Consider the following 21,630-nt stretch of genomic DNA (forward strand, 5'->3'; position numbering starts at 1 on the left):
ACCACTGAGTTGTACACTCAAAAACCCCTAAGATGGGAACTTTCACGTTATGTGCTCTTTACAACACACACACAGAAGAAAGTGGACTCCTTAGCTATGACTGGAAACAGGCGGTGAGTCCCGCACAGGCCGGCCTGGCCTTCCTGGTGAGCGTGGTTGGTGAGGGTGGCCGCCCGCCCGCAGGGCCCGTACCTTCTTGGCGGCTAGCAGCAGCTCCACCGCCTTCTCGTACTGACTGTGCTCCAGGAAGAAATCGGAGCAGCGGGCCAGGAGGGCGGGGTCTGACTTCTCGTCCAGGTCCTCTGCCACAAGCTGCAGGGCCACAAACTGCTGTGTGGCGAAGGCCAGCTCCAGGGCCTTGGAGAAGTGGCCGGCCTGTGGACAGCGGGGGAGCTCTGAGCAGCACCGTCTGGGCGCCCCACTGTGCCCGGGGCCTGGAGCGGGTGGCCTCACCTTGTGGTACAGCATGACCGCCTGGTCCATCTGCTCACCCTTCTCCTCATAGTAGCGTGCGGCCTCGATCATGTCCTTGGGGGAGCTCAGCAGGGCCAAATTCATAAGCTGGTCATCCAGGCCATGCTCCTGTGGGAGCACAGAACGTTGGGGAACTACCTGACATGAGGGCTCTCCGCCTTTTCGACTTTTCTTGAAGTGGGACCCTGGGCTGGAAGACTTTTATGGATGCAGAGCGTCCGATGGCTTCCTAGGTAGGTCTACTGAGTACGAGGCGTGAACAGCCTCCCTGCTGCTCAGGAGCCTGGATAGCAGGGAGCGTCCCCGAGCGCACTTGGGCAGAGTGAGGCGTGAGACGTAGACACCTGCCTGGGTAGGGGTATGATACTCACGACATGAGTCTCTAACTTTCTGTTTGAAACTCTCTCAACAGAAGGTGGGAAGCAGCCTCCCCCACGCGGAGGCGCTGGCAGGGGCTGGGCGCGCACCTTACAGAGGCGAATGGCATTGTTGAAGGCCTGGGCGCGTGTGTAGAAGTGCACGGCCTGCCGCACCTCGTCCTGGCTCTCGTACTGGCGGGCCAGGTGGTAGGAGGCCGCCCAGTTCCCGGTCTCGCTGGCTATCTCTGCGGCCTAGAGACACCAGGGACAGGGGTTTTGCGTGCAGCCTCCTCTGCCAAGCAGCCCGCCTCCCTCCGGAGCTCCTACCTTCTGGATATTGCCCTGGAAGCAGTAAACGCGGACCAGAGAGAAGTAGTCGTGCGCCAGCTCATAGTAGCGAAGTGCGGCATCCATCTCGGCCTGGCTCTCCAGGTACTGGGCCCACCACCTCCACAGGGTCCTGCGAAGAGCCGCATGCGCTCCCTCAGGCCCCTCTCCCGCCGGAAGTGAGCCCTGGGTCCCACACCAGCAGCCAGGAGACATGGACGCTGGGTGGATGAGCCCGAGTGACGTCCCTGGGGGAGGCCCCCGCCCGGTGCCCTGGGGACCAGCTCACGTGTGAGGCTCTGGGGGGAAGCCCTCCCAGGCCCAGCCACTCACTTGTCCTTCATCTTGTTGATGTATAGCTCCAGGGCCTGCAGGTCCTCCGCCAGCATCCGTGGCACCTCGAAGCGGTGCGTGTCTGATTTCTCGTAGCTGCGGGAGAAGAGAAAGCGCCGCTCACTCCCTGGTTCAGCTTGCAGCTCAATGGCCTGTGCACCCGACTAAAAGCTCCACCACTAGCACTGTCCGGTGGGCACAGGCCCGACCAGCGCTGCGGCCTAGAGACCCAGAGCCTGGCAGGTCCTCCTAAAGCACAGAGCTCAGGCCCCCCCAAAGCCCTCCCACCAAGATGGTGCTGGTCTGGATCTTCCTCTGAGAACCTCCGAGGCCCCCTCACTGGGGCAGCAGAGGCAAGAGGTCCTGGCTGCCCGCCCGTGCTCACTAGCTGAGGGCCAGGCTGCAGTCCCCGCTGGCCTCCAGGTGCCGGGCGTAATTGTAGTAGGTGGTGCGCAGGTGCACGCGGTCGTGTCGCTCAGCCACCTCAATGGCCCTCTGCCACTGGCCCTCTGCCTGCAGGAGCCTATTGAGGAGGTCGTAGCGCCCGCATTTCTTGTACAGATGCTCCGCATCCTCCTGAGGGAAGGAAGTGTGCCTGTTGGCGCCGACGATGCCCCCAACGGCAGCCAAAAGTCACCAGGGATCCACCGTGGCAGGCGGCAGGGCAGCCAGGCCATCAACCCGCCCACGACTGAGACCACAACACACCCTGGGTGGGATGGACACTTTGGGGCATGGGCGGGGATGGTCAAGACGACACTGGAGAGGGCAGGCCTGCCCGTCAGCCAGTGGGTCTGAGCTCCACCCAGACCCCATCAGACCTGTGGGTGTCTGCTCCCGACTGTCCCCAGCCCGACAGTGAGCTGTGCCCGGCCACTTGGCCTGCATCTCCTGCGACTTCCATCGGCCTCTCTGGGCCACAGGGGTACAAGGGGCCGTGAGCTCCGCAAACACGCAGGAGGCAGGGAGGGGACCGGCGTGGAGTGGGGTGGCCTCGGGGGCTCTGCAGGGGGCTCCCTCCCCCCCACCCCCATTTTGGCCTCAGCTTGTTTGAGGGGGTTTCTGTTCCCTGCAACCCAAGGGCCCGGACAAGCACACACTGTGTGTGGGAGGCTGGCCTGCCCATCGGGGTGGTGCCCACTCACCAGCATGCCCAGCTGTATGGCCAACACGGCCACCCTGGCCTCTGGCTCTGGCTCCTGCTCAGCCTCCCGCAGCGCTCGGGCTCCGCGCGCGTGGCCCATGTGCCCCAGGCACACCTTGGCAACATCCAGCCGCTGAGTCTTCACGCACATGCGCGCCATGTTCTCCCAGACAGCCTCGCTGCAGTGAAGGACACGTGGCTCCAATGAGCTGCCGCTCCCATGACTCGGGCCCCAGCAAGACCCGTGCCAGGCAGCACGGGGACCCAGCTGGACACATGGTCTCCGAGAAGGGGGCCGTGTGCGAGCCCAACAGCTTCACCCACAGAGCAACGTGGCAAACTGGGACCCACATGGCCTCCCGGGAAGAAAACGGGTGAGACACCTGTGTCCCAGGGGTGCAGGGGCTGGTGTACCTCTCACGGCTGGCCCTGGGGCCTGCTCCTTGAGCAGGCTCCCTCCCTCGGCCACAAGGGGTCCCGTGAAGACCCCGGAGAGTGTCTTGTGCAGGCTGCCAGGCCCCACCGTGCCCCTCAGTGAACACTTGCTTCTCCCCCCCGGCACCTGGCACCTCTGTCCCAGGCTGAACTCCTAGTGCTCCCTCCACCCTCACACAGAGCCCCTGGGTCAGGCGGGGAGTGGGGTCCCCCAACTCCAAGGACAAGCATGACACCCAGGTGGGCCCTGCCATGTGCTGAATGGAGGCGGGGGGCCCGGGGGCGGACCTGCAGAGCTGCCCTCTGACACCCCTGCCACAGGCTTGGGCCAGGCTCTTCCTTCCTTGTTTGGAGGTTTCTAGCATCTCTCTCCCTCCAATGCTGATGGGGGCTCCTGCCCGTCCCCTAGCAGGTCCCAGGACAACCTCAGACCCAGGACGGCCTCCCTGAGAAAAGATGCTGGCAGGAGGGAGGATGCCCTGGGGCCCCTCCTCCTGGGGCTTCATCCCCTGATGACCCCAGAGCCCTGAGAACAGACCAGTAAGTAACTTCTGGGATGCGAGCGGCTGGTGGCCCTCAGGATGCGTGAGTCACTGCGGACTCCACCCGTCCGTTCTCAAGGAGCCCCTGGGCGAGCAGCGTGGAAGCAGGGTGCCAGCCACTCCCGACAGCCTTTCCGTGGGCAGCTTTACCCCATGTGAGTCCTGGGGTCTGTGCATCCAACCGAAAGTCCATGTGGACACCCGCCTAGTCCCCGCCAGAGCCGTGAGCGCTTCCTGCTGTCTGGTAGCGTCTGCACCCTGTCAAGTGAGGGGCAGATGGGCTCCGAGCGGCCTGACGCTTGGGAAAGACTTGTCCTCTGAGAAGCTCCCAGAGCGAGCCAGAGGACCCTCCTCTTGGGCTGCGCTGTGGAGACCCTGGTGGGACGGAGCAGTGGTTGACCACTCCCAGCTTCACGTCCCACCAAGCGGCACACACGCTGTGTCCAAACCTCCTGTGTGTCTCTGCTCTAAGACAACACTGCTGCTGGTCCGCGTGAAGGAGCAGGGGAGGCCTTGACAGGGCCAAAGACCTGGACCGCGGAGAACAGGAAGGGCCCCTGGGGTGGCACACGATGGATGAGGGGGTCCTTGGAGGACTCGGTCATCCTGACTCAAGGTCTGCTCCCAGGCCGGCCACCCTCCCCCTCCCCAGCCCAGCTGTCCACTCCACCCAAGCCCGAGGCTGGGGGCTGGTCCGATAGGAGCCCCAGCAGGTGGCCCGGCCTGCTCCCCGCCCAGCCTGGGAGAGAGCTGGATGGCTCAAGGGCTGTTCCCAGGACAAGCAAAGCAGGGGCTACAGTTCCTGAAACCCCCTGCTTGCTTTTCAACGGAAATTAGCCACTTAAAGACTGGCTCAGGATAAGCGATTCTAATGAGTAAGGAGGGAAATCAACGCTCTTTTAATGGAAACTTTGAGGAAAACTTCCTTTTCGAGGCGATCTACTGCACTGTGTGCACAGGAGCCCCAGCCCTAGTCCTCAGAGTGGGTGCCCTCCCACAGGGTCTTCTGAGCTGACAGACCCCCAGATGCCTCCCCACCCACAGAGCGGCTGGAGTGAGAGCAGGGGGAGCAGGGGGGCAACCCCGCTTCTGGCACAGCCGAGGGAAGAGGGAAAGTGGCAAGAACTCAGCTGACACGTTTGCTACAAGCTCTGGTGGGAAAAATCCAAAGGACATAAAATTCCTCCGGGAGCTGATGGACAGATGTTTCTTGAGAACCTTGATTCTCCAAAGACCCTCTGCCTTTTAGGAATGTAAACTTGGGGCGGGAACTTCCAGGGCCGACCAGTTTGGTTTCAGCACAGGCCCAGGCTGAATGAGTCGCAGCCCAGAGGATTTGAGCAGAGCAGATGACTATCTCTCTGAGCGCCCCTCAGCCTGACGGCTTATGCGACACAGGGCAGGGCACCCAGTGCAGGACCTGGGCCCTTGCTGCCCACACACACCCCGTCAGCAGCAGACAGGGCCCAGGCCCTCAGGCCTCGCCGGGTGCACGGCTCGTCCAGAACCCAGCCTCTTGCACCTCAAGGACGATGGCCTGTTCTGGCGGGTCTCCAAGTATGGGTGAGGGTCTCAGCTGGGAGGTGGAGTCCAGGGGGCCTCCCCACCACACTGGCCCTTCTCTGCTGCGCACCTATGGGTGCGTGGCACCCATATGCTGGGGGAGTGACCGATGGCTGGGGGACGCCCAGTCCCCAAGGTGGGCGACTGGTCACCAGCGCCCTGCCTGCCCCGAGCCACCGGGTCGAGACAGACAGCGGGGCCTGTGGGCCTGCCAGGCCGGCATCCCTGGCCTCCACTTTCAGGGAAGGTGGGGAGGGCGGGGGAGGGTCCCGGAGCAGGCCTCCAGAAGAAGGCCCCCCTGCCTTTCCTATCAGGAAACACATCCTGTTAGTGTCTGGCTGCTATTTGTTGCAGTTGGCTACGCCCTCCAGCTCACCAAAAACAGCCTCAAAAACAACCATTTCCTCTCTGCTGAGAGACAGGGGGAAAACGCAGGCGCGAGGCACACACACACTCACTCACACACGCACGCGCATCCCTGCAGCAACCCGTTTGCTTTCCAGGACCAGCTGTTGGGTGGCGGAGGCACCGGGAAGGGGCTCAGGCAGCGGAGGCCCCAGTGGCTCACTTGTGCTGCTCCCAGCGGCCCTGCTCAGAGCCCTGCTCCGCACTGGTCCTGAGAGTGAGGCCCAGGCACCCCGCGTTGCTGCCTGCCTTGCAAGTGATTTCTGTTCTCTTCGCCTCCTCCTCCTCCCAGGAAGACGGCGCGCTCACGACTCTGGACTCTCGCTGGTGCCCCTGCTTCCTCCCCGGGATGGGCAGCTCGGAAGGCTTCAGCTCAGGCCTGGCCCTGCTCCAGGTGCAGGAAGGAGGGTAAGGAGGGCCGCGAGGCGGGCGCCCCCGCACCTGTCGCATGGGCCTTCCTGACACCTCCAAGCATGAGCGGTGATGTCCTCTAGCCACCCCTGGTGACAGCAGCTGACCGACTGGGACTGGGACTTTCTCCACGACAAGGGGACGGCACCGCAGTCCGCAATGACTGTCCAGAAAGTGGTGGCCACGGCCGTGCTGGTGGCCCTCGTCTCTCTCATTCTCAACAACGCGGCGGCCTTCACCCCCAACTGGGTGTACCAGACGCTGGAGGACGGGCGCAGGCGGAGCGTGGGGCTGTGGCGGTCCTGCTGGCTGGACAGGGCCAGGGGAGGGCCAAGCCCGGGGGCCAGGCCCGGGCACGCGGACGCGCGGGACTGCGAGGCCCTGGGCTGGGGCTCCGAGGCGGCGGGCTTCCAGGAGTCGCGAGGCACCGTCAAACGTAAGTCTGCTTATTTTCCTTCCTCCTTTAAAGCGGCTGTGGATGCAGGCACATCTGCTGACGGGTGATGGGTGCTCTGCTCACAGGGGCAACCTTGGCTCTTGGGGACCCAAGCGAGCCCCAAGCTCCAAGCCCACCCTGCTCCGGCCCCTTTGGTACAGAATTCTTCCTGTGCAGGAGGGGGCTTTCTCTCTGCCGTCATGCATAGCTACAGTACGGATACATTAACCAAAGCAAGGAAAATATGTTTTTCCTGGTGGAAAATAAAGATTGTTAATGAGTAAAATAAACAAGAAGCTTAAAAACATGCGGCTGGGTTTGGACTTCATTCCACAGTTGTCAGGGTCGTTAATGCAGTGGGCAGCATAGAGGGAGACGCTCCAGGAACCGCCTGTAGGTGGGATGCCCAGGAGAGACTGGGAGACTGATGGCCTTCAGAGGGCAGAGAAGAGCCGACTCCTGCGAGCAGGGGCCTGGCTCCCTTCTGCCCAGTGGTCCTGTCTGGTTTGTCACATCCGGCACAGGGTCCATTACAGCTCTGAAAAGTGGGAACTTGACTTTGAAAGGGGGGTAGGGTTTGAGTGTACGGGAAGGAAGGTTCATAAATATGAAACGCTTGTCACCTAATGTGTAGACACATGGCAACAGCAGCCGATGGGCAAAGGTCTCCCCAGTGACGACCCTTTAAAACTGCAGACAAGAGTCTAACATGTAGACCACATCACCTGTTCTGAATACACCACTTGTCCTTAGGAAAACGTGGCTCTGGCCAGGCCTCTGCTGGCTGCTCCAGAGGGCACGCCTCACTCAACTCAGGCGTGATGGCCCTCAGAATCCTGACCCACGAGGGAATGGGAGTGGGGGGATGTTGCCTCCACTTCACAGGCAAAGAGACTGAGGCTGCAGGAGGCGTGTGGCTCCGTTCAGGTCCCCGAGGGGATGTGAACCCGTCTTTGCACGTGGACCCCCTCGCAGCACAGCCTGGGGGTGTCTTTCATCGGGAGTGGCTGGCTTGCCAGCCCGCCCCCACCCTTTGCAAGCAGAGAGCCACAACCTCCCTTAAAAAGGGCGGGGCTTCCCTGGTGGCACAGTGGTTGAGAGTCCGCCTGCCGATGCAGGGGACACGGGTTTGTGCCCCGGTCCGGGAAGATCCCACATGCCGCGGAGCGGCTGGGCCCATGAGCCATGGCCGCTGAGCCTGCGCGTCCGGGCCTGCCTGTCCTCCGCAATGGGAGAGGCCACAACAGTGAGAGGCCCACGTACCGCAAAAAAACAAAACAAAACAAACAAAAAAGGGCGAAGAGCCTGAATGAATCAATGAGCTTCTGTGAGCTCTCAGATCAGGGGCCTGTGGGGGGCTGGGTAGGTGAGCTGAACTTGGGTCGCTGTGACCTGCTGGTCAGACTGGTCCCTCTGGGCTCTAGGTCTGTCCTGAGGAGCAGTGAAAGCCAGTGACTGGGGCTCTAGCGTGGGCTCCGCGCAGGCCACGCCTCTCCCACCCCACAAGTGCACTGCACGCCCCCCACCCCCCGCCACAGAGCAACCCCCCACCCCGGGGGGAGGCCCCACGTCAGCCCAGCCCCTGCCCTGGGCTCAAGGCCTCCAATGCCGCACAGGTGCCCCCTCCGGGCATCCGTCCCCCCCGCCCCCTTGTTGAGCCGCGTCGGGTCAGGTCAGGCCAGGAAGACACAGGCCGGGACGCTCTCTGCCTCCAGACCGCACAGCCACCCTGCTGCATGTCCCGAGCGCACCGCTCACCTGCCCTCGTTTGCTGTCCCTCCCTGACCACCTGATAAGTCCCCTGAACAACTTTTAAAACATCCTCCTGCCATAACACGGCATTTGTGGCAGCTGACCTTTAATGATGCCCTGAGCATCAGAGGTTTTCCCAGAACAAGGGAAATGTCTTTGGAGCTTCTCGTGAACGAGGCTGAGACCAGGGAGAGGGGCTGGCAGATGTCTCACCAACTCCCAGGGACGGAGCACTGCTGCCCTGGGGGTTCCGGAGCTGGGGGCTTCTGGCCTGGTTTCTGGGCTGCCCCCTTCAATCAAACCAGCTCCCAGTCTCATCAGCTCTCATGCAAAACCTCAGCCCAGGCTTTGCCCCCGATGGTCCAGCCTCCAGCCAGGCTAGGGACAGGGAGAAGGAGTGGGTGGCCTCGACCATGGAATCACCTCCGTCTGTCCATCCCGAGCCCCGTGTGGGGGTACCGAGGGGGCGAGACTCGTGTTGCTTCACCCTAGAATTCCAGACATGATGCAGGTGGCCAGGGCAGCTCTCAGGGACAGCAGCCATGCTCCTGCCGGCTCTGTGCCCAAGTCCTGGCAGAGCCCGCAGAGCTGAGCCAGAGCCACTTGGCACATTGGGCCAACACCACCGTCCCCCAACGTAACAAGCTCTAGTGAGGGTGTCCCGAGCATGCTGGGTCAGGGGACGACTCTGGGTCAGGCCCTCCAGCTGCCCCCATGTCACGCCAGGTCCCGTCCTCGAGGACAAGGCCCTTCCCCACGCTGGCTCACTGGGCATGTGCGGCGGCTGTGATTTTTTGTTACTCATCAGGTGGGGGCCTGGAGGTACCTCACAGCCCAGGACGGGGTCAGTCTTGCTTTCTGGCCCCCGTTCTCTCTGCCACTTTTCATTTCTCTAAGTTTTGTGTATTCTGTCGGGCACCTGTGTCCTTGCCCTGAAGCCAGGGGGGATGTGAATAAACACGTAATTAAATCTCCTGGGGTGACCGCTGCTGTCTCCTGGGAGGCAGCCTCACAGGGCACTGGGGTGGGAAGGGGCACAGCGACTGTCCAGCCAGCAGACACTCACGGCCACGTTCTCATGGCTCCTCAAAGCCCAGTGCTGCTGCCCAGGCCGTGCACACAGCAAGTGTGAGGACCCGTCAAACGTCCAGGCTTGGTGGGTGCTAGTGAGGACTGGTCCCCTCTGGGTGGCTGGGAAAGGGGGCATGGCCAAGGGGAGAGTCCGCCACCTCAGCCTTTACAGCCTCGGGCAACTGGGTACTAGGCAGCGGCCCAGCTCGAATGCTTGGAGGGTGGATTGCTGCCAGGGTGTGTGGCATGGGCCTGAGCGCTCAGAGCCGCTGGGGCCACCGGGAGGGCAGGGCCTCGTGGTGCCAGCACCAACACACTGCAGCGCAGACACTCCTGGCATGGCCAGCCCGTTGGTGCACGTCTTTCCTTGCCTGTGAGGCTGGGCCCCGGAACCGGAAGGACATTCCTGGGCCCAGAATGGATCCAGGTTCTGCCCTGTGTTGTGAACACCCATCACGTTTTAACAGCCCTCATCTCTGAGGCCACCTCCACTTCCAAACTCTATGACCTCTTAGAGTAGCAGGACCTTCTGTACGGGCGTTTGAAGGGTAAAAATTGTTGCAAAGAAAACAGCGTGAAAAAGGCAGGAAGAGTGTGATGAACAGCAGCCTCCATGGGAAGCCAGCTGGTGTTCCAGAGTCTGTGGCCCGAGTAACTGGACCCCCGTGCTGACAGAGGAGCCGCGTGTCCTCCTGCTCCCACGTGTGGTCACGGGGACGCGAGACCTCATGAGCAGCCAGGAAGGTTTCTGTAAATCTCGAGCGCTAGCAGCCCTGCCGCCCCAGCCTTGGGGGAGAGGAGGGGTCTGAGCCTGTGTGCGGGGAGCCCACTTTGTTCTCCGGCCCAGCCTCTGTCCTTTCTTCGAGTTGCTCCGGAGCTGCTGCCACACCACTGCCAGAAGCCCTGCGCTCACCAGGCTGCACCGCCCACCCCCGGCTCCTCGTCTCCCTGAGTTTTAAAGGGTCAGGGTTCCCAGCGACTGCAGCTATGCTTTGTGGTAACTTTGAAGACTACAGAACCCAGAACATGAGCGCTCGGTCACCCGGCAGTGAGGTCCACGGAGCATGTGCGGCCGCGCAAGGAGCAGGCGAGAGTGTCACAGGCAGCGTCAAGCCCTGGCAGAGGCGCCGTCCGTCCATCTGTCTGCCTGGGAATGCTCCTTGGCCCTCAGTGCCAGGCTCTCCTTCCAGAAGCCCTCTGCCCCTCCACCCTCAGGGCTGCTCTGACTTCGCAGCAGCCCGAGGCTCCTGCACCACAGTCCAGAGCCAGGCCTGGGATCTGGGAAGGGTGAAACCCCTCAAGCTCCAGACAGCAGGAGGGAGGCCAGCGGGAAGCAGCAGGTCGAGACCCCTGGGCAGGAGGAGCTGACCCTCCGTGGCAGGAAGCGGCACAACGCCCCCACGAGACTCTGGACTCCACAAGCGCTAAATGTGAATGCCACCTGCCCGCAGAGCATGAATCAGACAGCGCTGCACTTGAAGCCTGGGGGGCGGGGGGCACTTTTACAGCATGGAAGGACCACAGGGAAGGGGCCTGACTTCACGGTGGATGGCTTTGCCCTCCAGCACATGGGTGGGAAAATTGACTCCCCTGATGGCCTCTTGATGACACCTCCATGGCCCCCACCTTTGCAGTCCAAGCATTGGGCTGCCCCATCCTCCTTCTGCCCTGTGTGCACAGCCTCCAAATGCCTTGCTCAGGGACCAGGGGCAGGTGGGGGCTGGGAAGGGAGTGGTGAGACTCGCTGAGACGGAGGGAGGAGTCCCGGGAGGGGCAGGCAGCCCAGTCTCGAGCGGTCTCGCCCGTGCTGACCGCCTGCTTCTCTCCCTCCGGCCCCTCACAGTGCAGTTCGACATGATGCGAGCCTGCAACCTGGTGGCCACGGCGGCACTTGCCGCAGGCCAGCTCACCTTCGTCTTGGGGCTGACGGGCCTGCCCCTGATGTCACCCGATTCCCAGTGCTGGGAGGAGGCCATGGCTGCTGCGTTCCAGCTGGCAAGTAAGTATCCTCACCCGGGTCCCGGCCAGGCTGAGCAGCCGCATCCCCAGCTCCTGTCAGGGCTGGCAGGTTGGCTGTCGCTTCTAAAGTCATGGTGACCCCTGTGGGTCACGCTCCCACCCCACCCATCACTGTGGGCAGCAGCAAAACAGAAATACACACAGGGGCGGAGCACTGAGGTGCAACCAGATGGGTTTCTGTCTGTTTGCTCAAGGCCTCCTGGCCCTTCCCATCTAAGACAAGGTGCCAAGGCTCACGGTGACCTGCTTTGCTTTCCAAAGTCTTCGGCATCTGGTGTTTTCTTTGCCCCTCTGTAGCCTGTGTGGCAGGCAGCCTGGGTTCACGCTCCTCCCATGAGGGTGCAGCAGCCTGCTGCAGGCACTTGGGCACATGGGCAGAGGGGGGCGCCCTTCTGACCCCTTGCCTGCCTCCATGGCCTTCCTGGCTAACGGTTAGCAGACGGGGAGTTCTGGGCACACATGGTTCCCAGCCGGCGACCTGCATGCTCGGTTATAAATGCAGCTTCCTGGGGCCCGGCTGGGGTGAGCAGGGCCCTCCTGTAAGAAGCACAGACAAAGCGTGGAGGACCCCGCCAAGCACACAGGGACGCACATGCAACACTAGGGCCAGAAAAGCGTGATGGGGGCAGTGTGGAGGAGAGCAGCGAGGCTTTGGCCATCAGCAAACAATCCAGAAGCCACCTCGGCCTCTGGGGGCGACTGCAGGCTGAAATGGGGCAGGGCCTGGGCACACTGTAGTCTTCACAGGGCGAGTGCAGCAGCGCCGTGGATGATCAATGGAACTGTTCCAGGAGGCTCTGCACAATGACCACGGAAGCCCCAAAGCGTCCACCCGGCACCCCAGAGAGCAGAGGGGCGTCTGTGCTGGTTTCCCCTCTCCCTCTGCCTGCCTCACTGGCCCAGGTTTAATGATCACGGGAACCTGGGAGCTCAGGTTTCCTGCTGCCTATGGGGAAGGTCAGATGGGTGGCTGATGGGACAGAGGAAGGGCCAGGACGTCACCAGCCCACCGCCTGCCTCTCCGGCTCGGTGGAGAAGGCAGTGTCCCAACCATGAGGGTGCAGTTTCAACACACGCGGCGGGAGGAACGGCAGGAAATATGAGTGAATCACTTGGGGAATAATGGATCCTGGCCCTCATCGTCCTGGAGAAACACAATTTCCAGAATGCAGCTGACAGGCTGGCAGCACTCGTGCTGGAAAGTGCCGGGTGGGACTCGGAAACAGGCCCTGTTCACAGAAGGCCAGTCACTTCCCTGTGGCCGGGCAGGACAGAGGGCGTCGCCAAGGCCTAGGAAAGAGCGCAGGCTTTGATGTCAGGAGAACAGAACTGTGTCCGGCCCTACGGCTTACCAGCCATGTGAACGGGGCAAAGCCACACCTCAGTTCACCCAACTGCAAAATGGGGTAATGCCCACCCTGCCTGGGGCAATTCTGAGAGTTAACCAGGTACATGAAGCGGGACCTCGGACCTCCACCTCCTCCCTCCTCTAGGACTGTGAGGAAAAACACGGACATTCCAATGCCACACATGTAGGAAAATCACCCACCTGCCCTCTGCTGACCTTAGGGCTGTAAATCAAGCAGTTTCCTCGCCTCACTGAAACCACCCACCTCTCTCACGTGGGATCATCTGAAATTCCATCCCTTCAAGAAGGAAGTGGAAGATTTTGCAACGTGATTGGAAAAGCTGGATTAGAAACAGATATTTTAGTGGCATTAAAGGAATAAAAGTAACAGCTCTTGATTCTGAAAGTAACTCCTCCTAGCAGGATGATCAAATCTGTCATTGCATTTCTTAAGAAACTTCTTTGAGACACTTATTCAGAATTATTAGAAAAAATATTGTGGGTTTGGTGTCAAAACTGACGTCTTACTTTCTGTAAACTCTTGTTTCAGAACAAAATATTGTTTCCAAATAACACAACAAAAAAATGGAAACAGGGGAACCCCCATTAACTAAAATCAAACTGTCTTGCATCAGTCGGTGGGGGTTGGGGGGCACTGCCAAAGGTCTGGGGGTCAGGGGCTGTCCTGGCCAAGTGGGGGCTGGGGGCACATGCTGCTTTCCTGAGTATTTCCAGGCCAGCACAGCCTCTGGAAAGGTTGGACCAGGTTCTGTCCAAAAACCATCAGACAGGCAGAGGCCCACGGAAAAAGCCAGAAGCCCCGAGCAGCACCTGTGGCACTTCAGATGGTCCCTCTGCCTCCGCAGGCCCCCTCTCCCCGTGGTGTCCGACGGTTACCCCCAGTGGGTCTGCTGTGCCCAAAAAGGAAATGCATTTGGCCCTGTTTAGACTTGTTTCATTGACAAACAGTACAGAACATAGCTCTGTGCCTTTCTTCTATCACACTGCTAATTTTAGAGTTAGGTTTTTTCCTGTGCTCTGGTCTGTTTTAAACAGTCAGGGAGAGACTGAAGGGCGCCAGGATATCCTGTCCCAGGAGGGGGAAATGCCTGCTGGTACCTGTTATGCAAGGGAACCTTGAGTCCCCAGTGCTGGGGCCAGAGGGTGGGCGGGGGGAGAGAGGTGCTCGTGAAGGGGGGAAGCACACGGATTCCCCGGGAGGCCGGGACCAGCCGGAGAGCAACACCCCAGTGGGAGGAGACAGGAGGCCGGCCGCTTGCCCATTCATCCCACGGCCGTTTCTGGCCGTTTCCACCACGCTTGCGTGATGCCCAGCCCGGGTCTGTGAAAGGGCGGCCCCCGCTTCTCAGGGCTGTGGCTCCAAAGGACGCTGTCCCAGACACCAGGGAGAACCCAGGAAACGCTGCTCTTGCAGGGCAACAGCGTGACTACCAACCGTTTCACCGGGTTTGCTCTACTGAACTCAGGCCACCGCATGCAATAGTTTGCAATTTCTTTGCAGAATTTTCCGAGTGTGATTTTAATTTACCTTAAAGTTGAAAAAAGTCCTTTCAGTCCCTTATTCCACCCCCACCCATAAGCTGAACACTCTGTGAAAGCACTGTGTTCGCTGGGGTCACAGCAGCTGTCCACCAGCCCCAGCCTGGCCCACCCCGCCTCAGACCCAGCAGGACGATTTCAAGAGCGGCATTTCGTGGACCTTGTGGGCTTCACATCTGCAGGCTTTCTCTCTCCACTTCTGGAAATCCTAAGACTTTTTCTTATGATGAAAAACTTACACCCTAAGGGCCGCTTACTCCGCGCCGTGAGAAGGCTGACTTTATCGTCCCAAAGGTCAGTCGGGGTGATGCACAGTGTCTGTCTTGTCAACTTGTGAGCTGGTGGAGATCATGCTGTTCTCGCAAACCTGCTCATAGGAACGTACCACTTTCTGTGCTTTACTATAAAGCAGCACTTGGCTTGGGCCAGACACTTCGCTTTCCTGTCTTCTGAGCCCACTTCCCAAGCCCAGTCCTGCCCCCGCACCCTGGGGAGAGTGTCACCTTCTCCTTCCCTAGACTCTCTCCCTAAGGGGGAGGCACTTGTCCCCACCTTCTGCTGCTCACAGCTGAGCCTCGAGTGCTCTGTACATGTTCCAGGGCCTTGGCCAGCGCTGCCCTGTGGATGCTGAGGCAGGTGTGATGCTTGAGGGCTCAGGGCTCAGTCACATGGTCTTCCCACCTGTGGGCCCTGCGTGTGCTTGATGGCCACTCCAGAGGAAGGCCTGTGACCACCAGTGGAGCCCTGGGAAGCCAGCAGGAAGGAATAGAGGAGAGGGCGCTGTGAACCACAGCGCCACAGCCGCCGGCTCACAGAAAGGGACTATTTGCTTTGGAAACAAGTTCATGAGGACGGAATTGACTCCACGTGCAGAAGTCCGTGCATTTGCTAAAAACTCTCCCCTTAGATTCGTTTCTGTACAAACAGCGATGTCACTGAAAAATTCAGGAGAAAGGGGACCTGAACATCAGGAGAATGGAGAAACTGCACTTCAGGCTGGCGGTGGCGAGAGAAACTTATCAAAGTAAAAGGCCAGTTTGATTTCAGGAGGATGTGCCCACACGGCCAGCGCAGGCAGCCGTTACCTCTCTGCGTCTCTGTGGCTTTCCGCCATTGCCGCGTGGCACACGCTTGGTCCCCACATCCCATGCATCTGCTCAGGCCACACCGCCCCCACTGGCCCAGGGCAGAGTCCACGTGTCCCTGAGCCAGCCCCACTGTGACATCCACCCACGGCCCAGCCCCTGGGCCCACTGTTCCAGTCAGTTCTTTGTATTTTCCTACTGCAGGAATAAATGTATTTTTTTTTATGTTAGGGAAGCATATCCCTTCTCTGACTGTACGTGTTCCAAGTTGAACTAAGATAAAGCAAAAGGGCTTCCCTGGTCGCGCAGTGGTTGAGAGTCCGCCTGCCGATGCAGCGGACACGGGTTCGTGCCCCGGTCCGGGAAGATCCCACATGCTGTGGAGCAGCTGGGCCCGTGAGCCATAGCCGCTGAGCCTGCGCGTCTGGAGCCTGTGCTCCGCAACGGGAGAGGCCACAACAGTGAGAGGCCCGCGTACCGCAAAAAAAAAAAAAAAAAAAAGTCCCTCCAAGAGGCTCCGCGCTCCCCCAGCCTGTCACCCCCACCACTCTTCCTGCTGGTTTTGCAGACGTGGGTGGCTGTGCCCGGCTGTGCCCGGCTGTCTGTTCACATGTGAATTCATACTTCTTTCATCTTGTGACATAAGAAAGAGTCTTCTCCATTGTAGGCCGTACAGCTGAACATACGGAGGAAGTTAATAAGCTGAGTAAAACGGCAACAAAGCAACAGCCTGCCCCGTTTCCAAAAAAACGGACGATGTGATCTTAAGAACCATAGTAGCCCTGACGCTGGCAAGTGGGTGGGTGTTCCCCACCTGAAGGGAGCAGCGCCTCCCCCACCCTCACCCCCACAGCCCTCATCCTAAACAGGGGCACCTGGATCAACAGGTGGGTGACTGCCCAACTGAGCGCTCAGGGGCCAGGACAGGAGGACGGGAGGCGCCCTCCCACCAGGCAGATGGAGCTCAGGATGGTGGTGCCAGGAAAGGCAGGGGGACCAGCACGCAGCGTGAGAAGACTCAAGGCCAGGCGTGTCTTGAGGGCCGGGAGACGCTAAAGCGTGTCCTCTACGGCCTCCACAGGGCGACCAGCGCAGCCGTGGGAACGTGGCAACGAGAGGCACGTGGCCAGAGTCGTGACACGCTTTAGGAAGTGCTTGTTAATAGAAGACTGTAAAGTTAGTTGCACTTCTAGAATATTCTAACTGCCTTACTATGAACCTTATGTACAAAGGACTCAGGAGACACACAAGTGACACCGAGAAGCCCATGTGCGCTGCCTCCAGCCCCGGTCAGTGGTGGCCGCCCGTTGGCTGGGCCTGTCTGAACCGAGCACAGAGCAGCTGTGTCTCCCCCGTGGCCCGTGGCCCGTGGCCCGTGGCCCGTGGCCCAGCACCTCGTCTCCAAGGACGCGCATTTCAGATGCTCTGATGTGGGGTCCCGGTCATGTTTCCTGTGACCTGTGACAAGCAGGGTCTCATTCGGGCGCAGTCCTGGGAGTGGGTCGCGGGTCCCAGGGCCATGTGTGTGCCCTGCTGGCATGCCCCGTGCTTTCCTCAGTCAGGCCCTGTCCAGGTCGGGGTCTCACAATTCCCAAGTCTCCACTGGACGGCCTTGCAGTAAATTCAAGGTCTTCTGTTCTCAGTGACGCAAACCAACCCCATGTCAGATAGCCGATGGCCCTGGAGGCTGTGCGGAAGCCCAGTTCCTTCGCCTGTTCCCTTCTGATGGACGACGCTGCAGATCTGTGCTGAGGCCAGGAGGCTGGTCCATGTGGCCTGTTGCTCCTCCGACCCCACTCCCCCGAGATCATCAAACCCCTTGGCTAGGTAGCCCAGGGAGCCCCACCCTCTGCTGTGGTGACCAGGGTGAGTCAATTTCTTGGAACCCAACATGCCTGAGGAGGACAAAGGCCCTCGGGGGCCCAGCGTGGTCCAGACAGGACTCCCAGCCCCTCCTGGACTTGTCTCGTCTCCTGCCCTGGGCTCTGGCCAGGCCGAACTGCCCGCTGCAGCCCCTCCACCTGCCCTGCACTGTGACATCTGCACATCTGTTCATGCTGGTCCCCCACTCCCTGTGGCCTCCTGGCTTTCCTCAGGAAACCAGATCATGTATGACCTGGTGTGGCCCCGGAGCAAAGGGCAGCAGTGATGCCCGCTGACGATTCTAATAGCTGTGTCATGACTTAGTGCTGGGGCACAGGCTGGAGTTTTCTAGAAACACAAGCATTCTGGAAGCATTTCTGCGCCTTCCAGAAAGTATGAATTAAACATTTAACTGCCCCGGTCGTGTCCTAAACAATGGTGATGGTGACTAATCCCTGTGCTAATTCTCTATGGTACTTTGTGGAGCTTTTTATACATGGAAAGCTTCTCGATACTTCCTTTCTGTTAAAAATAACTAATTCTGTTTGTCATGCACACTGGCAAAAAGAAACTTCTGGCATTCCTCTCTCCCAGCTAGGAGTACATACATCCTCTGCCCATGATTTTGTGCCACCCGAGTTTTGCGTTAGTGAGGGAAGGAGTTAGGACCTGTGTTTTGTGTAATGCAAATGAAAGTACTTTGTGTGTTCCCTTGTTTTCACTATGTCTTTGGGCATTTTTTGCCAGCCAGGGAGCTTGTTGTGCCTTCTTTCAACAAGACTCAGAAGGACGGGGTGGGATGGGGCGATGGGAGCGAGGCCTCTGCCCCGTCCCAGCCATCAGGGGTTCCAGCCCAGATTCAGTGCCCTGTTAGCCTAGCTGACAGATCTTGGGTGCGAAATCCTGGTTTTCCTATTGTAAGAACTAATAAAATCAAGTCTTTGGAGCTCCTTAAAGATACAACTATGGAAATGACGATGTGACGGTATTAACAGCTGACCGAGAGGGGACATGGCCGACTTAACTGAGTCCACACAGGACGCTGTGCACAGTCCTGGACCCCCCCGTGTCACCTGGAGAGAGGAGGGGACGGAGGGAGACCCGCAGGGGACCGGGTGGGTGAGGGGGACATTCTAGAACCAGCCGAGTCTATTCAGCCACAGTTCAGCTCCCCCCCCACTCCCCCCACCCCGAATGTGCAGGCCCTCCGCCGTCTCAGGTTTTGAAAGAAAATATTTCCTCTGGAAGCAAACACTAAGAATAAGAAAACTCTTAAAAACAGGAATTCAAACTAAGTTAAATACAAATCTGAGTTGTTTCCAGGTAAGACTTAGAAAATATCTGCGTTTGCTTTCACTTTGAATGAATTAGGCGTTTATAAGCCAGAGCGGACCTTCCACGGAGTTACCGCTGGACTGTTCGGGGTGGGGAAGTGGGTGTCAGTGTCACCTCCATGGGGAGGGCGGCCAAGGAAGTGGCCTGACACCTGCCAGGTCACAGGAAGCACGTGAGCCCCTATGACCATCCAGGGTCAGGATTGAGCAGACAGCCCCCGCAACAGCCACCAGACCCAAAAGTCCCATAAAATTCAGCTTGACCCCAAGGCACCAGCACCGAGTGGAGCTGGGCTCTCAGCCCCAGGAGGACAGGGTTGGGTGGGAGGAGAAGCGGGAGCGGCCCCACGGCTGGACCCGCGGCCTCCCCCGCTCCCTGTCTCACCCTGTCCTTCGTCCGCAGGTTTTGTTCTGGTCATCGGGCTGGTAACGTTCTACAGAATCGGCCCGTACACCAACCTGTCCTGGTCTTGCTACCTGAACATCGGGGCCTGCCTGCTGGCCACCCTGGCTGCGGCCATGCTCATCTGGAACGTCCTGCACAGGAGGGAGGACTGCATGGCCCCCCGCGTCATCGTCATCAGCCGCTCCCTGACTGCACGCTTCCGCCGCGGGCTGGACAATGACTACGTGGAGTCGCCGTGCTGAGGGCGGCGGGAGGCCGCTCGGGGCTCCGTCCACCGCAGGGACCATCTGAGAAGCAGGGCGCTGCCTGCGCGGCTTCCCATGAGAGCACATGTATGACACTCATTCACTACGTTATACACGAACACAGGGCGTGACCACATACTGGCTGCGTCCCACCCCCACCCCCCCAACCCCGCCACAGCCCACTTCACGCTCGCGCACGTCCTGTCCTGGAGACCAGCTCCGGAGAGGCACGTCCGGGATGGCAGCCACCTCGCTCTCTGCCCTGGCCCAGGAGTAATTTATTCTGTATCTGCCAAGAGGGGCGTCCTGGGTCATATTTACTTTGATAAAGCAGAACACAGGGAATAGTTCTGAACTGTCCGTGATCTTCCTCCAGGGACTCAGAATTTACAGTCAGATGGTTACGGCTTTACAACAGGACTGTGTTAGGGATGTCCATTTACTCCTGATTATCTTCCTAAGTTAAAATAAAACACAAACCTCTTACCACGGTTTAAAACTTGTGTTTATCCATTACACTGCCACCTGGTGAAGGAATATAGCTTATTCTTCTGTAGCTTTGTGGGTCAGCAGTCAGAGGAAGGGTTGACACATTTTACAGGCCAGGGGGCAGAGCGCTGGGGACCACTCATGGCTCACTCATGTTTCCGTTCAGAAGTCCCCGTTTCTACAGACCCTAAGCACTGGCTGGACAGCGGCAGGTCCACAGTTGGCACAGTATGAAGGAAAAAGTCTATTGGCTTAAAAAATTTCAGAGATTGATTCACTTTTTTCCCTAGAAAAGTCTTCAGTGCATCCAGCCAAACTTGGTGGGCTACAGAAGACCTTCCCAGCACCAGCCTGGTGCCAGCAGCCCTGGACCTGACTCCGTAGCAGGGACTAAGCCCCAGGCTGAACACAAGCACCTAAGAGCTGCCTCAGGGGCTCAAAACCAGCCCACGTCCCCTGGGACCGGGCTGGGTTGTCCGGCCACACCCGCAAGGACAGTCCCCCGAGAGCGCGCAGCTGCTTGTTCCCGTGCCACGAAGCGCATCTTCCAGCCCAGGAAACGAGGGACAGTGGTGGGCACTGTGCAAAGTCCGTGGTCGTGGTGTGGGGGTGGTCACTGTCTGGCTGCTGCCCCCACACTAGGCCAACCCTTTAAGAAACATTTAGCTTTGCTACCCAGACGATGTGCGGTGACCAGTCTGGAATTCGAAGGCCACGCTGCCCCAGAAATTTGTCTTTAGTCAGAGCAAGAGGTAGATCCGGTTGTTGCTTTAAAAAAACATAAAGCAACAGAGAATGACTTAAAGCACGTCTGGGCTGACCACGGATAGAAGCGCAGCTCAGGGCAGAGGTACAGTCGGCACATCAGGGGACCCAAAGGGCTGCCCTTCCTCCCCTGGGCACCTCAAGCTGTACAGTCTTAGCAGTGTTACATACACGACTACGTATACTGCATGGGCCATGTGCTTACCTATGGTCTGTGATAGAGTTCCTATGAAACGGATAGTGCCTCCAGCCACTCTTCACTTCCCTGATCAAAAGCCTCTTGCCCACCTGCAGCAGGGAAAAGCCCCTCTGCTGTGGACCAAGACCAGGTCTCAGGCTGCTTCTGGGTTACAGACCCATCACTGCAGACGAGGGTTGCTGGGGTGCCCTATCTCCCGTCCTCCTCTTCCCACTTGAATTTCACCCTTCAATAGTTTTTCTACTCTTTGGCAATTAAAATCTGTCAAATGCTCCTGAGAAGCTCTGAATTCTCACAGGCACAGAGAGGAAGCTGCTTATAGGTAGCCCTTGATTGACAACTTAGAGCAATTTTAATTGCATTTTGCCTGCCGTTTTGAGAGTTTACTACCAAAACCTTTACTGTTTAGGGCTTCCCTCGTGGCACAGCGGTTAAGAATCTGCCTGCCAATGCAGGGGACACGGGTTCAAGCCCTGGTCCGGGAAGATCCCACATTCCGCAGAGCAACTAAGCCCTGCGTGCCACAACTACCGAGCCTGCACTCTAGAGCCTGCGAGCCACAACTCCTGAGCCTGTGTGCCACAACTACTGAAGCTCGGGTGCCTAGAGCCCATGCTCCGCAACAAGAGAAGCCACTGCAATGAGAAGCCTACGCACCGCAAGGAAAAGTAGCCCCCGTTCACCGCAACTAGAGAAAGCCTGTGCGCAGCAACGAAGACCCAACGCAGCCAAAAACAAAAAACAAAAAAAACTTTTCTGTTTAGTGCAATTATTCCTGGACAGACAGATGTTATAAATATTTAGCAACTGCAGAACTTTCAACTAGGAAGTGTCCACTGTAAAGTAAATCAAAACAACTAAATCACAGCCCACGAGACACCAAGCATTGCGAGGCCAGCCAGGTGCCCATATACAACAGGGTTTCCACCAGCACCAGCATCCCCTTGAGTGAAAACCCATGAGACACCAGGAACACCAAGAAGAGTCAGCGACGATGAGACTCGTGGGGAGGGAAGAGACCCGAAGGAGGGTCACAGGGAGTTGGGTGCGGCACACCTCGCGAGC

General features: G+C 59.1%; 2 protein-coding genes across 9 annotated transcripts in view; one reads left to right on the top strand and one right to left on the bottom strand.

Annotated features, from left to right (window-relative positions):
* IFT140 (intraflagellar transport 140) overlaps positions 1 to 21,630 on the bottom strand; it is a 70,026-nt gene that overhangs the window by 10,604 nt on the left and 37,792 nt on the right. For 5 of the 8 annotated variants that reach the window (XM_079944040.1, XM_079944041.1, XM_079944042.1 and 2 more), the window contains 6 exons: positions 2,639 to 2,816; positions 1,879 to 2,069; positions 1,494 to 1,589; positions 1,161 to 1,293; positions 942 to 1,085; positions 193 to 582 (listed from right to left, as the gene is read on the bottom strand). In XM_079944040.1, coding sequence (XP_079800166.1) covers positions 193 to 582; positions 942 to 1,085; positions 1,161 to 1,293; positions 1,494 to 1,589; positions 1,879 to 2,069; positions 2,639 to 2,816 — 1,132 coding nt within the window. The remainder of the gene's footprint in view (positions 1 to 192; positions 583 to 941; positions 1,086 to 1,160; positions 1,294 to 1,493; positions 1,590 to 1,878; positions 2,070 to 2,638; positions 2,817 to 21,630) is intronic. The other 3 variants (XM_079944047.1, XM_079944046.1, XM_079944045.1) reach the window with 1 other exon arrangement.
* TMEM204 (transmembrane protein 204) lies at positions 5,566 to 20,335 on the top strand. Its single transcript, XM_079944051.1, has 3 exons — positions 5,566 to 6,429; positions 11,096 to 11,251; positions 18,865 to 20,335. The coding sequence occupies exons 1-3, from the start codon at positions 6,153 to 6,155 to the stop codon at positions 19,107 to 19,109; spliced, it is 678 nt and encodes a 225-aa protein (XP_079800177.1). The 5' UTR covers positions 5,566 to 6,152; the 3' UTR covers positions 19,110 to 20,335.

Source organism: Stenella coeruleoalba, assembly GCF_951394435.1.
Source record: "Stenella coeruleoalba genome assembly, chromosome: 15".
NCBI lineage: Eukaryota > Metazoa > Chordata > Mammalia > Artiodactyla > Delphinidae > Stenella > Stenella coeruleoalba.

Bases quoted from the DNA above. Each gene is read 5' to 3' on its own strand.
- TMEM204 (XM_079944051.1), top strand. From the start codon at position 6,153: ATGACTGTCCAGAAAGTGGTGGCCACGGCCGTGCTGGTGGCCCTCGTC. The intron at 6,430-11,095 runs GTAAGTCTGCTT...GGCCCCTCACAG, and splicing joins GTCGCGAGGCACCGTCAAAC to TGCAGTTCGACATGATGCGA. The intron at 11,252-18,864 runs GTAAGTATCCTC...CTTCGTCCGCAG, and splicing joins TGCTGCGTTCCAGCTGGCAA to GTTTTGTTCTGGTCATCGGG.